The sequence below is a fragment of the Macaca fascicularis genome, chromosome 11 (assembly GCF_037993035.2).
Source record: "Macaca fascicularis isolate 582-1 chromosome 11, T2T-MFA8v1.1".
Taxonomy (NCBI): Eukaryota; Metazoa; Chordata; class Mammalia; order Primates; family Cercopithecidae; genus Macaca; species Macaca fascicularis.
In genome coordinates, this window is record NC_088385.1 from 118616014 (window position 1) to 118630309 (window position 14296).

Below are 14296 nucleotides of genomic sequence, written 5' to 3' on the forward strand. Positions count from 1 at the left end.
AGATCAGGTTGGTTGGTAGTGGGTTCAGATATATGTCTTTAGATAAATCTAGTTTTGTCTAATTCTATCATTACTGTGAAAGGAGTGTTAAAATCTCAGCTAAGACTTGTGGATTTCTTCATTTTTTTCTCTTTAATTTTGATCATTTTTACTTGACGTATTTTGAAGCTCTGTTGTTCAGCATGTACATATTTATGATTGTAATACCTTTCTGATGAACTTGCAGTTGTATCATTTTCAAATGTCTCTCTTTGTCTCTGGTGGTACACTGTTGTAAAGCCTACTTTATTTGATATTAAAGTAGCCACACCAGCTTTCTTATGCTTAGTGATTGCATAATGCTTCCATTTCCATTCTTGTTTTTGCAACCTATCTATGTTTATATATTCAGCGCATATCTCTTGTAGACATCATATAATTAGGTCATGCTTTTCTGTCCAGACTGAAAACTTCTGTCTTTTATTTTTATTTTATTTCATTTATTTTTTTGATTTTTGAGATGGAGTCTCACTCTGTCACCCACGCGAGAACACAGTGGAACGATCTTGGCTCACTGCAACCTCCACCTCCTGGGTTCAAGTGATTCTCATGCTTCAGCCACCCAAGTAGCTGGGATTACAGGTGCACGCCACCACGCCTGGCTAATTTTTGTATTTTTAGTTGAGACAGGCAGGAGCCACCATGTCCAGCCAACTTCTGTCTTTTAATTGGAATCTATTCATCTATTGAGTTTAATGTAGTTATTGATATGTTTGATTTAGGTCTACAATTTCACCATTGGTTTTTTGTTTGTCCCATCATTTTTTTTGTTCTTTCTTACTTTTGGGTCAATTGAATATTTTTTAGAATTTCATTTTAATTTATGTACCATTTTTAATTCAGAAAAGTAATTTCAGGCCAGGCGCAGTGGCTTATGCCTGTAATCCCAGGACTTTGGGAGGCTGAGGCAGGTGGATCACCTAAGGTCAGGAATTTGAGACCAGCCTGGCCAACATGGCAAAACCTTGTCTCTACTAAAGATACAAAAATTAGCTGGGCGTGGTGGTGCACATCTGTAATCCCAGCTACTCAGGAGACTGAGTCCTGAGAATGGCTTGAACTCAGGAAGTGAAGGTTGCAGTGAGCCAAGATCGCGCCACTGCACTCCAACCTGGGCAACAGAGCAACACTGTGTCTCAAAAAACAAAACAAACAAACAAACAAAGAAAAGTAACTTGAAGAAAATCTCATCAATTCAACCAGCGGTTTTGTTTATTTTCATTTGTCCTGGCAGGATTATGAAAGCCCTTGCAAATGCTGGAGTACCTGTACCTAACGTTCTTGATCTCTGTGAAGATTCAAGGTAAAGTTCAGATGTTTTTGCTATCGCACATTCAAGCTACAGGAGAGAACAGCCCATATGCTAACACAAATTCCAATTCGTTAAAGACAAATAAAATTTGGGTAGGAGGGCAAAGAAACTTTATAGCACCCTCTCCCAGAAGTTCTCAGATATTTAAGTTATCCTGCCAGATAAGTATATGCCTGCTTTAGGGAGAATTGGTAGAAAACATCTTTTTTTAACATTCAAAAAATCCATATTTATCTAGTTTCATGTTGCTTGTTTTTGTTTATTCTTTTATAAGAGTCTTTCTAAACTGTTTGGTGTTTTGAGACGGAGTCTCATTCTGTCACCCAGGCTGGAGTCCAGTGGCCCAATCTCGGCTCACTGCAACCTCTGCCTCCTGAGTTCAAATGATTCTCTTGCCTCAGCCTGCTGAGTAGCTGGGATTACAGGCGCCCCCCACTACGCCCGGCTAGTTTTTTTATTTTTTGAGTAGAGACAGGGTTTCACCATGTTGGCCTTGCTTGTCTCCAACTCCTGACCTCAGATGATCCGCCCACTTCGGCCTCCCATGATGCTGGGATTACAAGTGTGAGCCACTGTGCCTGGACCTAAACTATTTTAAACAGCTTTGTAACATGCTTTTTGAGTGTCACTTCTTTCCTAACGTTTTAATTATGAAACATTTGAAACCTTCGGAAAAGGTGAAAGAAGAAAAAATAATATAATGAATATCTGTTTATATTTCATCTAGATCAAAAATTAAAACATTGTTAACATTTTGCCACATTTATTTTCTATATATGTGTGTGTGTATACATGTATACTTTTAACATGTATATAATGATTTTTTTTGGCTGAACCTTTTGAAATAAGTTTCAGACAGCATGCATCTCTCAAGAATAAAGACATTGACCAGGCATAGTGGCTAACGCCTGTAATCCCATCACTTAAGGAGGCTGAGGCAGGCAGATCACTTGAGCCCAGGAGTTTGAGACCAGTCAGGGCAACATGGCAAAACCCCATCTCTACAAAAACAAAAAAAAATTAGCCAGGTGTGGAGGTGCACACCTGTAGTCCCACCTACTTACCTGGAACAATTGAGGTGGGAGGTGGAGGCTGCAGTGAGCTGTGATCACACCACCGCACTCCAGGCTGGATGATAGAGTGAGACCCTGTCTTTTTTTTCCTTTTCTTTTTTTTCCTTTTTTTTTGAGATGGAGTCTCACTCTGTTGCCCAGGCTGGAGTGTAATGGCGCAGTCTGGGCACACTGCAACCTCTGCCTCCTGAATTCAAGCAATTCTCCTGCCTCAACCTCCCAAGTAGCTGGGATTACAGGCATGCACCACCACACCTGGCTAATTTTTGTATTTTTAATAGAGACGGGGTTTTGCCTTGTTGGCCAGGCTGGTCTCAAACTCTTGACCTCAAGTGATCCATCTGCCTTGGCCTCCCAAAGTGCCGGATTACAGGTGTGAGCCACTGCACCTGGCTGACATTGTCTTTCATAACCACAACACCAGTACACCTAAGATAACTAACAATTATTTAATAATAATACTGAATATCCAGCCCATGTTCAAATTTCCCCAATTCTCTTGGAAACATCTTTTGTAATAGTTTTTCAACTTGAAACATTTGTAATGGTAGAATTTTCTTTTCTTTTTTTTTTTTCAGACGGAGTCTTGCTCTGTCACCCAGGCTGGAGTGCAGTGGCCAGATCTCAGCTCACTGCAAGCTCCGCCTCCCGGGTTTACGCCATTTTCCTGCCTCAGCCTCCCGAGTAGCTGGGACTACAGGCGCCCGCCACCTCACCCGGCTAGTTTTTTTGTATTTTTTAGTAGAGACGGGGTTTCACCGTGTTAGCCAGGATGGTCTCGATCTCCTGACCTCGTGATCCGCCCGTCTCGGCCTCCCAAAGTGCTAGGATTACAGGCTTGAGCCACCACGCCCGGCCAATGGTAGAATTTTCAAAACAATTTTTTAGAGTAGTAAACTGGAGCCTGAGGCAGATGGATCACTTGAAACCAGGAGTTTGAGACCAGCCTGGCCAACATGGTGGAACCCCGTCTCTACTGAAAAATACAAAAATTAGCTGGGCATGGTGGTACGTGCCTGGAGTCAGGAGAATCGTTTGAACCCGAGAGGCAGAGTTTGCAGTAGGCCGAGATCACACCACTGCACTCCAGCCTAGGTGATAGAGTGAGACTCTGTCTCAAATAAATAAATAAATAAAGTACAGTAGAGTAGTAAACTGATTGCTAGTAATGACCAAAAGATGGATTAGTGACATGTCATTGGGTCACCTTAGTACTGCTGGGTGGTATATACACCATTCATACCACCGAAAAATGATAAAAATAACCTCAATAACAAGAAGGGATACTTACTGAACCCTTGTTGGAACCAGAGACCATGCCAGGCACTCTGTATGTTTGTTGCTTAATTCATTTTTTTTTTTTTAAGTAACAAATACCCTGGAAGCGCCCTTAATTCTTGCAATTACCCTTTGAAGTGGGTATGTCTTACAGATTAAAAAACAACAACACGGCTGGGCGCAGTGGCTCACGCCTGTAATCCCAGCATTTTGGGAGGCTGAGGCAGGCGGATTACGAGGTCAGGAGATTGAGACCATCCTGGCTAACACAGTGAAACCCCATCTCTACTAAAAATACAAAAAAATTAGCCGGATGTGGTGGCGCACACCTGTAGTTCCAGCTATTCGGGATGGTGAGGCAGGAGAATCGCTTGAAACCAGGAGGCGGAGGTTGCAGTGAGCCAAGATCGTGCCACTGCACTCCAGCCTAGGCAACAGGCAACAGAGCGAGACTCCATCTCAACAACAAAGCCTAAAGAGGTTTAATAAGTCTCTCAGGGTCACTCTTCAACTAAGGGCAGAGTTGGGATTTAAACCTGGTTCTGACCAGGTGCAGTGGCTCACACCCATAATCCCAACACTCTGGGAGGCTGAAGCAGGCAGATTATCTGAGGTCAGGAGTTTAAGACCAGCCTGGCCAACATGGTGAAACCCCATCTCTACTAAAAATACAAAAATTAGTCAGGCATGGTGGCACGCACCTGGAGTCCCAGCTGAGGCAGGAGAATTGCTTGAACCCAGCAGGAAGAGGTTGCAGTGAGCTGAGATCGTGCCACTGCACTCCAGCCTGGGCAACAGAGCAAGACTCCATCTCAAAAAAATAAAAAAATAAGAAATAGGCCGGGCGCGGTGGCTCAAGCCTGTAATCCCAGCACTTTGGGAGGCTGAGACGGGCGGATCACGAGGTCAGGAGATCGAGACCATCCTAGCGAACACGGTGAAACCCCGTCTCTACTAAAAAATACAAAAAAACTAGCCAGGCGAGGTGGCGGGCACCTGTAGTCCCAGCTACTCGGGAGGCTGAGGCAGGAGAATGGCGTAAATCCGGGAGGCGGAGCTCGCAGTGAGCTGAGATCCGGCCACTGCACTCCAGCCTGGGCGACAGAGCCAGACTCCATTTCAAAAAAAAAAAAAAAAAAGAAAAGAAATAAAAACCGGTTCTGTGTGACTCCAGAGGTCCTTCTCTGAGCCTTGCTGCTTGCTACATTGTTACACTTTGAATCCATTCCTGTGGCTTATACAAAGGAACCAGGGAGAAGAGAAAAGCATGCTGTCCAAGAAGCACAGATGGGTGTGCATGTGTGTGTATGCACGTGTGTATGTATGTGGATAGATCCGTTGCAAGAAGGATACTTCTAATGCACTGTGCTTATGTGAAAGGAAAAAGGAAGTATCCAGTGCTCTGGGTCTGAACTCTTCTCCAGATCTCAACCCATACACCCAGGGACAGTGACAAAGAATAGGGTCATGACTAACAGCCTGCCACATTATGACTCTGATCCCTGAAACCCCTTCTGTGTTCCTCCCAGTGTCGTTGGCACCCCATTCTATGTGATGGAGTACTGCCCAGGTCTCATCTACAAAGACCCTTCCCTGCCAGGCTTGGAACCCAGCCACAGGCGAGCCATATACACTGCTATGAACACAGTCCTGTGCAAAATTCACAGTGTGGATCCCCAGGCTGTGGGGCTTGAAGACTATGGGAAGCAAGGTGAGCAGGAGGCCACGTCTCCCATGCTGGTTGTTTCATCACTAGTGCTTCTGCTTTTAGGATCTGAATCATTTTGGGTATTAACACACCATGCGTAAGGCACACTTAGCTTCTTCCTTGGAAATCCAGTTTAGTTTTAATGGAGGTGTTGCTGACTTAGGTATTTGGGCCTTTGATAAATCCCTTTATGAACTACACAATCTTTCTTCCCTGCAACTTTTTTTTTTCATTTTTTCTTTTTTTCCCTGAAGTATTCTACTATCCAATTCCCTGCTACTTTTATCTCACTAGACCATTTAAATTTTTTTTCTGATACTGACCAAAGGTATTTAAAATGTGTTTTTCTCTGTTTCTTTTTTTTTTTTTTTTCCAGACAGAGTCTCGCTCTGTCGCCCAGGCTGGAGTGCTGTGGCCGGATCTCAGCTCACTGCAAGCTCCGCCTCCCCGGGTTCACGCCATTCTCCTGCCTCAGCCTCCCGAGTAGCTGGGACTACAGGCGCCCGCCACCTCGCCCGGCTAGTTTTTTGTATTTTTTAGTAGAGACGGGGTTTCACCGTGTTAGCCAGGATGGTCTCGATCTCCTGACCTCGTGATCCGCCCGTCTCGGCCTCCCAAAGTGCTGGGATTACAGGCTTGAGCCACCGCGCCCGGCCTTTTCTCTGTTTCTTACCCTTTTCCCTAAATACTCTTCAACAGGAATATATATTTTTTTTGAGATAGGGGTCTCACTATGTTGCCCAGGCTGGTCTGGTCTCAAACTTACGGGCTCAAGCCATCCTCCTGTCTCAGCCTCCCAAGTAGTTGGGACTCTGGGCATGTGCCACCGTGTCCAGTTTCAACAGGGATAGTTTTTTTGTTTGTTTTTTGAGACAGGGTCTCTCTCTGTAGCCCACACTGGAGTGTAGTGGTGTGATCTTGGCTCACTGCAGCCTCAACCTCTTGGGCTCAAGTGATCCTCCCATCTCTCCCTCTTGAGTAGCTGGGACTACAGGTATGGACCACCATGCCCAGCTAATTTTTGTATTTTTAGTAGAGACAGGATTTCGCCATGTTGCCCAGGCTCTACCCAAACTCCTGCGCTCAAGTGATTTGGCCTCCCGAAGTGTTGGGATTACAGGCATGAGCCACTGCAGCCAGCCCTCATATAGTACTTACCATATGCCAAGAACAGTTCTAAGGGCTTTACATATTTTATTCTCCCAACGGCTCTATGAGGACCATCTTAAGATGAGGAAACTGGCCGGGCGCGGTGGCTCAAGCCTGTAATCCCAGCACTTTGGGAGGCCGAGACGGGCGGATCATGAGGTCAGGAGATCGAGACCATCCTGGCTAACACGGTGAAACCCCGTCTCTACTAAAAAATACAAGAAAATTAGCTGGGCGAGGTGGCGGGCGCCTGTAGTCCCAGCTACTCGGGAGGCTGAGGCAGGAGAATGGCGTGAACCCGGGGAGGCGGAGCTTGCAGTGAGCCGAGATCGCGCCACTGCACTCCAGCCTGGGGCACAGAGCAAGACTCCGTCTCAAAAAAAAAAAAAAAAAAAAAAAGATGAGGAAACTAAAGCATAGAGATGCTAAGTAACCTGCCTGAGATCACACTGCTAGAGAACAGCAGAGCTGGGTTTCAAAGTCTGGCAGTCTGACTCCAGGGTTGATTTGCCTTCAGCTAACCACTGTGGTTTAGCCAAAAATTGATTTATGAAAGGCTATTAGGAAGCACACAAGATCTTTTTTTTGGAGATGGAGTTTTGCTCTTGTTACCCAGGCTGGAGTGCAATGGTGTGATCTCGGCTCACTTCAACCTCCACCACCTGGGTTCAAGTGATTCTCCTGCCTCAGCCTCCCAAGTAGCTGGGATCACAGGCACCCACCACCACACCTGGCTAATTTTTGTATTTTTTAGTAGAGACGGGCTTTTGCCATGTTGGACAGGCTGGTCTCGAACTCCTGACCTCATGATCTGCCCACCTTGGCCTCCCAAAGTGCTGGGATTACAGGTGTGAGCCACCATGCCCGGCCATAAGGTCTTTAAGAGGAGCAGAGATCATATTTGGAGACCACACAGCTAGGAACAGCACCCAGACCACACTAATCCAGCCAAACAGCCGATGATTTCCACCTTGGGGCAGCAGGAGCATCATGTGGGAAATTCTCCAGTCTTAGGAACGTGTTCAAAGACACCGCAGCACCCACTGCAGAGCATGACAAAGGGTTTTACTGCACTGGTTTTTTTTCCCGTTACTTTCAGAGGTTGCTGAAATTGCGTACCATGTTCTAATCATCTTTCCCACAGGGGCCTATATTCCACGCCAGGTGCGAACCTGGGTTAAGCAGTATCGGGCTTCTGAAACCAGCACCATCCCAGCTATGGAGAGGCTGATCGAGTGGCTCCCCCTCCATCTTCCCCATCAGCAGAGGACCACACTGGTGCACGGGGACTTCAGGTAGATGTGATGGCAGGGAGAGCTGAAAAATGACAGCAAGGACACTCCAAGGGGGAATTGAGCAATTGGTCTTGCTGCAATTTACAGTCGGGAATTATTCCTATTACAAAGCACCTCTCTGTGTGTGGCCTTTTCAGGCAGGGTTTCTCAGCTCTGGCACCGTGACATGTTGAATTGGGTACTTTTTTGTGGTGGGAGCTACTGTGCATTGTAGGATGTCAGGCATCATCCCTGGCCTCAACCCGATGCCAGTAGCACCCCTCCCCGCAGAGTGTGGCAACCAAAAATCTTTGCAGACCTGGTCCAGTGTTCCCAGGGAGGGCAGCATTCCTCTGTTGAGACCCACTGTTTGAAAGTAAGGCAGAGTCTACGGCCCCTGAAGAGGCCTGATCTCATCTGAAAGTAAGGCAGAGTGAGGGTGCCACTCACCTCCCAAGAGGCCTGGGGATGGACATTCTCACTGGGTGTAGTGAAAGGATTGAAAGAGAGTGACAGAGTCTCTGGGGGTATGTGATGAGTCTGTAGCGCGGCTAAAATGGGAACTTCAGTATGCCTGGCATCCGGCGGCAGAGATGATAGCTTTATCTTATCATCTCTTGCTGTGAAAACTGCCCATTAGGTACTTTTATAGGGTAGTGTTTATTGTGTTTTCTGCTTCACAGCACCTGGAGACCTGCTTTTGATGCAAGAATGCCTTATTTGGCTTGTCTTTTTGCCCATGTGGGGACCCAGGCCTTTTATTAAACAAGGCTAGACAGTGAAGGTTAATTTTAAATTTTAAAGACCTTTCGGCTTCTTCTTTTTTTTTTTTTTAAAGACAGTTTCACTCCGTCGCCCAGGCTGGAGTGCAGTGGCATGATCTCAGCTCACTGCATTTTTAGAAATCCAAAAATACAATATATTTTTAGTAATACAAAAATATGAGATGGGGTTTTATCATGTTGATCAGGCTGGTCTCAAACTCCTGCCCTCAAGTGTTCTGCCCACCTTGGCCTCCCAAAGTGCTGGGATTACAGGTGTGAGCCACCGTGCCCAGCCTTAAAGACACTTCTTTGCCCTCCAGATTTGATTGGCCTGTCTTCATTGGCTTGACCTGTGTCCCTCGCTCCCGGCTTCTTCTGTTATCCAGCCACCTTTGGGAATCCCCCTGGGTCTGAGAGTGGACAGCTGAGCTTTCTTTGTCATGTGGTCATCATGGGAGCTTGAGGAACCTGCTCCTGCATCAGAGACTGATGGGGCCAAGTGCTTCCCCCACACTGCCTTGAACTTGGCAAGCAGTTGGGCTGCATTTGACCCCCTCCTCCATCTTTCCCCACTTGGGACTCTAGAGCACTTGCCTGACAACACTTTCCTTGCCAGCTATTGCCATGTATTTCCTTTGGTGGGGAAGACCTCAGGTGGCCTTTGTGTCACCAGCCCATAACAGCTGCTCCGTGGACCTTGTCTTTGCTTCTCTTGGCACCTCAAAGATCTACGAATGTGATCAAGTATACAGCAGGCAGGAGATGTCCAGTGCAGTCTGAGCACCCCGTCCCCTAGCTATAGTGAAGTATGATGATCATTTAGGATGTTGCCTCCAGGAAAGGCATCCTCTGATTTTAGAGAGTGTGCTGCTGCTTATTGATCAACATAGTTGAGATAATTCTGATTTTTGATGGATGGAAGAATATTTCTTGCTAATGGAGTGAATCACCGGTGGTGAAAGCATAAACTGCCGCAGCTACTTTGAAAAGTAGTAGGCGACTCATGCCTGTAATCCCAGCACTTTGGGAGGCCGAAGCGGGCAGATCACTTGAGGTCAGCAGTTCGAGACCAGCCTGGCCAACATGCCAAAATCCCATGTCTACTAAAAATACAAAAAGTACCCGAGTGTGGTTTTACCCGTGTAATCTCAACTACTTGGGAGGGTGAGGCAGGAGAATCACTTGAATCCGGGAGGTAGAGGTTGCAGTGAGCCAAGACCGTGCCACTGCATTCCAGTCTGGGTGACAGAGTGAGACTCCGTCTCAAAAAGAAAAGAAAAGAAAAGTAATGGGCAGTAACATGGAAGATGGGAATATGCTGCAACACATCGTTTTTTGTGAAGAAGCATCTGCAGCTTTGCACCAAGAGACTCAGGCGAAGATGTTTGTTTTGGTCATGCTTGTAATTATAATACATGATAAATAAAATGTAGTTTGGCCATATGTTGGAATTCTATTTAGTGGGTAAAATAAACCAATTTGCTGTACATAAGTCATAAGTCTCAAACAGATAATGCTAAGTAGAAAAAAGTAAGTTTCAAAAGGGTAATAAATCATTTATGAAAACTTAAAAATAATTGAAAGAACACTATATGTGGTATATAGGTACAGGTATAGATAAGAGAAATATAGAAATGTCTGAGACTGATATATACTAACTTCAGGATGGCAGTTAATCTGTCATTTTTTTAAAAATCTGAAGCAAATATAACAAAAAAGATATAATATCTGCTAAATCTGAAAGATGGACACATGAGTTCTGACATTATATCATTCTCTGTATTTTTCTGCATGCTTGATGTTTACTTTTTCTTTTAAATAAAGCATGCATTACAGACAGCCCTGGCAGGAAACAGAAAGCATGAAAGAGGCTATTTGGGGAGAGTTCAATATAGGGTTGTAGTGTGGTTTAGAGGAAACGCTGAAGAACAGTGTGGAGTCCCGGGGCCAGGAACAGTGAGGAGTCAGTCTGACAGGGCAAGCATGTGCTGTGGTTATTGCTACTCTACAACAAACTTTGTCAGAACTGAGTGGCTATCAACAACGACAGTAGTCATTTTGCTCATGAATCTTTGCAGTCTGGGGACAGGACAGCTTATTTCAAAGTAGGGCGGCTGTTGGGCAGGGCTGAATCTTCTGAAGGCTTGCTAGCATGCTGGCCCTGGGCAGAGAAGATAGGAACAGCCGGGCTCCTTGGGCCTCTCTTTCTGTCTCTTTATGGTTCCCACATCGTCTCTCCAGCATGGCAGCTTCTGGGTAACTGGACTTTTTTCTTTGAGACAGGATCTTGCACTGTCACCCAGGCTGGAGTGCAGTAGCTATTCATAGGCTGGAACATAACTGACTGCAGCTGCCAACTCCTGGGCTCAGTGATACTCCCACCTTAGCCTCCTGAGTAGCTGTGACTATAGGCGTGCACTACCATGCTCAGCTAATTTTTAAATTTTTTTTTGTAGAGATAGGGTCTTGCTATGTTGCCCTGGCTGGTCTTGAACTCCTGAGCTTAAGCAGTCCTCCCAACTTGTCCTCCCAAAATGTGGGGATTACAGGCATGAGCCATTGCACTCAACCCTGGACTTCTTACCTGGCGGCTCAGGGCTCCAAAATAGTGTGTTTCAAGGGACAGAGGGCTGGGCAGAAGCTGTATCACGTTTTCTGACCTAGTCTAGTCTCGGGAGTCCCTCAGCATCACTTCCATGTGTCTTGTATCTGTTAGAAGCAAGATGCTTCACTGGGCCAAGCGTAAGACTCTACCTTTTGTGGGAGGAGTGTCAAAGGATTTACAGATCTGTTCTAAAACCATCACAGGGAGGGAGTAATTCCCTGAACCCAGAGAGGCTAGCTCTCTGGGGAGGGCTGCAGAGAAGGAGCTGGGGAAATAAATAACCAGGCCCCTTCCCATCTCCTGCTTTTGATTGGCTGAGTCCAGCTGGAAGCCAGAGGGCAAGGGAGTCCTTGGAGCACACAGCCCAGGGAGCTCAGGCTCCCGGGCACAGAGGGGATGGGAGGGTGGGGAGCCAGTCTGAAAGGCAAACAGACCACGCAGAATCCTCCCTAGCCGGCAGTTTTCTTAGTGCTGTCTCTGTTCCTCCTGGGGCTTTTCAGGCTCGACAACCTGGTGTTTCATCCAGAAAAGCCAGAGGTGCTTGCTGTCCTTGACTGGGAACTTTCTACCTTGGGCGACCCCCTCATCGATGTGGCCTACAGCTGCCTGGCTCATTACCTACCGTCCAGTTTTCCCGTGCTGAGAGGTAGGAACTGCTGCTGGAGGATAGTGGAGGAGCAAGCCAGTTCTCAAAGCACTTGGGAGCAAACTCAGCTGAAGTAGTCCATGATTGGACAGGAAAATGAAAGTGAGGTCCTGGTGGTTCTGGTGGGAAACATAGCTGGAATGCTCTCCTGTCACATTTGCGGGGAAGTAGATACAGAATGTGTGTTAAGTGAAAAGTATGCTTGTATAGGCACCTCTTATGCTTTTACACAGCTAACTTCTATTTAGGGTTTTAAATTAAAAACACATTTATTGTGGCTGGGTGTGGTGGCTCACGCCTGTAATCCCAGCACTTTGGGAGACCAAGGCGGGCGGATCACAAGGTCAGGAGTTCAAGACCAGGCTGGCTAACATGGTGAAACCCCATCTCTACTAAAAATAAAAAATTAGCTGGATGTGGTGGCATGCGCCTATAACCCCAGCTACTCGGGAGGCTGAGGCAGGAGAATCGTTTGAACCTGGGAGGCGGAGGTTGCAGTCAGCCGAGATCACACCATTGCACTCCAGCCTGCACAACAGGGCAAGACTCCATCTCAAAAAAAAACAAAAACAAGCCACATTTATTATAAAAATACTAGAGCCAACAGATAGCAACAACAACGAAACAGTTAAAATCATTAGTAGTCCCAGAGATAACCATTTGCTGACATTTCAGTATCTATCCATGTCATCTTTTCTTGTGTGTATATGTATATTTCCTAAAACAAAAATGTAACATGATCGAATGACATGCTTTTTTTCACTTCATTGTATACTGTAGACATGTTTTCATGACATTACATATTCTACAGCATAATTTTTAATGAGAGCATATAATCTTATTGTATAGAATTAAGGGAAGATGGCTGGGTACGGTGGCTCACACCTGTAATCCCAGCACTTTGGACTTTGGGAGGCCGAGACGGGCAGATCATAAGGTCAGGAGATCGAGACCATCCTGGCTAACATGGTGAAACCCCATCTCTACTAAAAATACAAAAAAATTAGCCGGGCGTAGTGGTGGGCACCTGTAGTCCCAGCTACTCAGGAGCCTGAGGCAAGAGAATGGCACGTGAACCCGGGAGGCAGAGCTTGCAGTGAGCCGAGATGATTGCACTCCAGCCTGGGCGACAGAGCGAGACTCCGTCTCAAAAAAGAAAAAAAAAAAAAAAAAAGAGAATTAAGGGAAGACTTTTGGGTTAATTCCTATTTAGATATTCAATTTGTTTCCAATTTTTTTTTTTTTTTTTTTGAGACGGAGTCTCGCTGTGTCTCCCAGGCTGGAGTGCAGTGGCGTGATCTCGGCTCACTGCAAGCTCCGCCTCCCGGGTTCACGCCATTCTCCCGCCTCAGCCTCCCAAGTAGCTGGGACTACAGGCGCCCGCCACCTCGCCCGGCTAATTTTTTGTATTTTTAGTAGAGACGGGGTTTCACCATGTTAGCCAGGATAGTCTCGATCTTCTCACCTCGTGATCCACCCGCCTCGGCCTCCCAAAGTGCTGGGATTACAGGCTTGAGCCACCGCGCCCGGCCTGTTTCCAATTTTTAAATATTACCTCCCCCACCCCTATGAAGAAAGGCAGTGAATATCTTTGTAGTAATATCTTTGCCTATATATAAAGTATACTCCTAAGATTAATTTCTATGAATAGAATATATTACATGCTTCTAAATCATGAAAATGTCACAGATGGAGCAAATAAGTGAATTTTTTTGAGACGGAGTCTAACTCTGTTGCCCAGGCTGGAGGGCAGTGGTGCGATCTTGGCTCACTGCAAGCTCTGCCTCCCAGGCTCACACCCTTCTCCTGCCTCAGCCTCTTGAATAGCTGGGACTACAGGCACTTGCCACCACACCCAGCTAATTTTTTGTTTTTGTAGTAGAGATGGGGTTTCACTGTGTTAGCCAGGATGGTCTCAATCTCCTGACCTCGTGATTTGCCCGCCTTGGCCTCCCAAAGTGCTAGGATTACAGGCATGAGCCACTGTGCCCGGCCTGTGAAATTGTTTTATTTGCTATAATTATCATTTTCATAATTTGGTGAGATCTTTTTGTTTATTTTTATATTTATTTGTTTATTTATTTTTGAGATGGAGTCTCCCTCTGTCACTCGTTTATTTATTTTTGAGATGGAGTCTCACTCTGTCACCCAGGCTGGACCACGGTGGCGCGAACTCGGCTCACTGCAACCTCCATCTCCCAGGTTCAAACGATTCCTCGGCCTCAGCCTCCTGAGTAGCTGGGATTACAGGCGTGTGTCACAACACCTGGCTAATTTTTGTATTTTTAGTAGAGACAGGGTCTTCACCATGTTGGCCAGGCTGGTGTCGACCTCCTGACCTCAAGTGATCTGCCCTCCTCAGCCTCCAAAAGTGCTGGGGTTACAGGCATGAGCCACTGCGCCCAGTCAATTTTTTTTTTTTTTTTTTTTTTGAGATGGAGTCTCGCT

At 46.1% G+C, this 14296-nt stretch overlaps 1 protein-coding gene across 50 annotated transcripts in view; it reads left to right on the top strand.

Annotated features, from left to right (window-relative positions):
* The window catches only part of ACAD10 (acyl-CoA dehydrogenase family member 10), a 72070-nt gene that overhangs the window by 36965 nt on the left and 20809 nt on the right, over positions 1-14296 (top strand). For 43 of the 50 annotated variants that reach the window (XR_012420668.1, XR_012420669.1, XR_012420671.1 and 40 more), the window contains 4 exons: positions 1274-1342; positions 5232-5413; positions 7704-7854; positions 11703-11848. Coding sequence is in view for 28 of the 50 variants with exons in the window: in XM_074007863.1 (XP_073863964.1) it covers positions 1274-1342; positions 5232-5413; positions 7704-7854; positions 11703-11848 (548 nt within the window). In the remaining 22 variants the exon portion in view is untranslated. The remainder of the gene's footprint in view (positions 1-1273; positions 1343-5231; positions 5414-7703; positions 7855-11702; positions 11849-14296) is intronic. The other 7 variants (XM_074007866.1, XM_074007871.1, XM_074007873.1 and 4 more) reach the window with 2 other exon arrangements.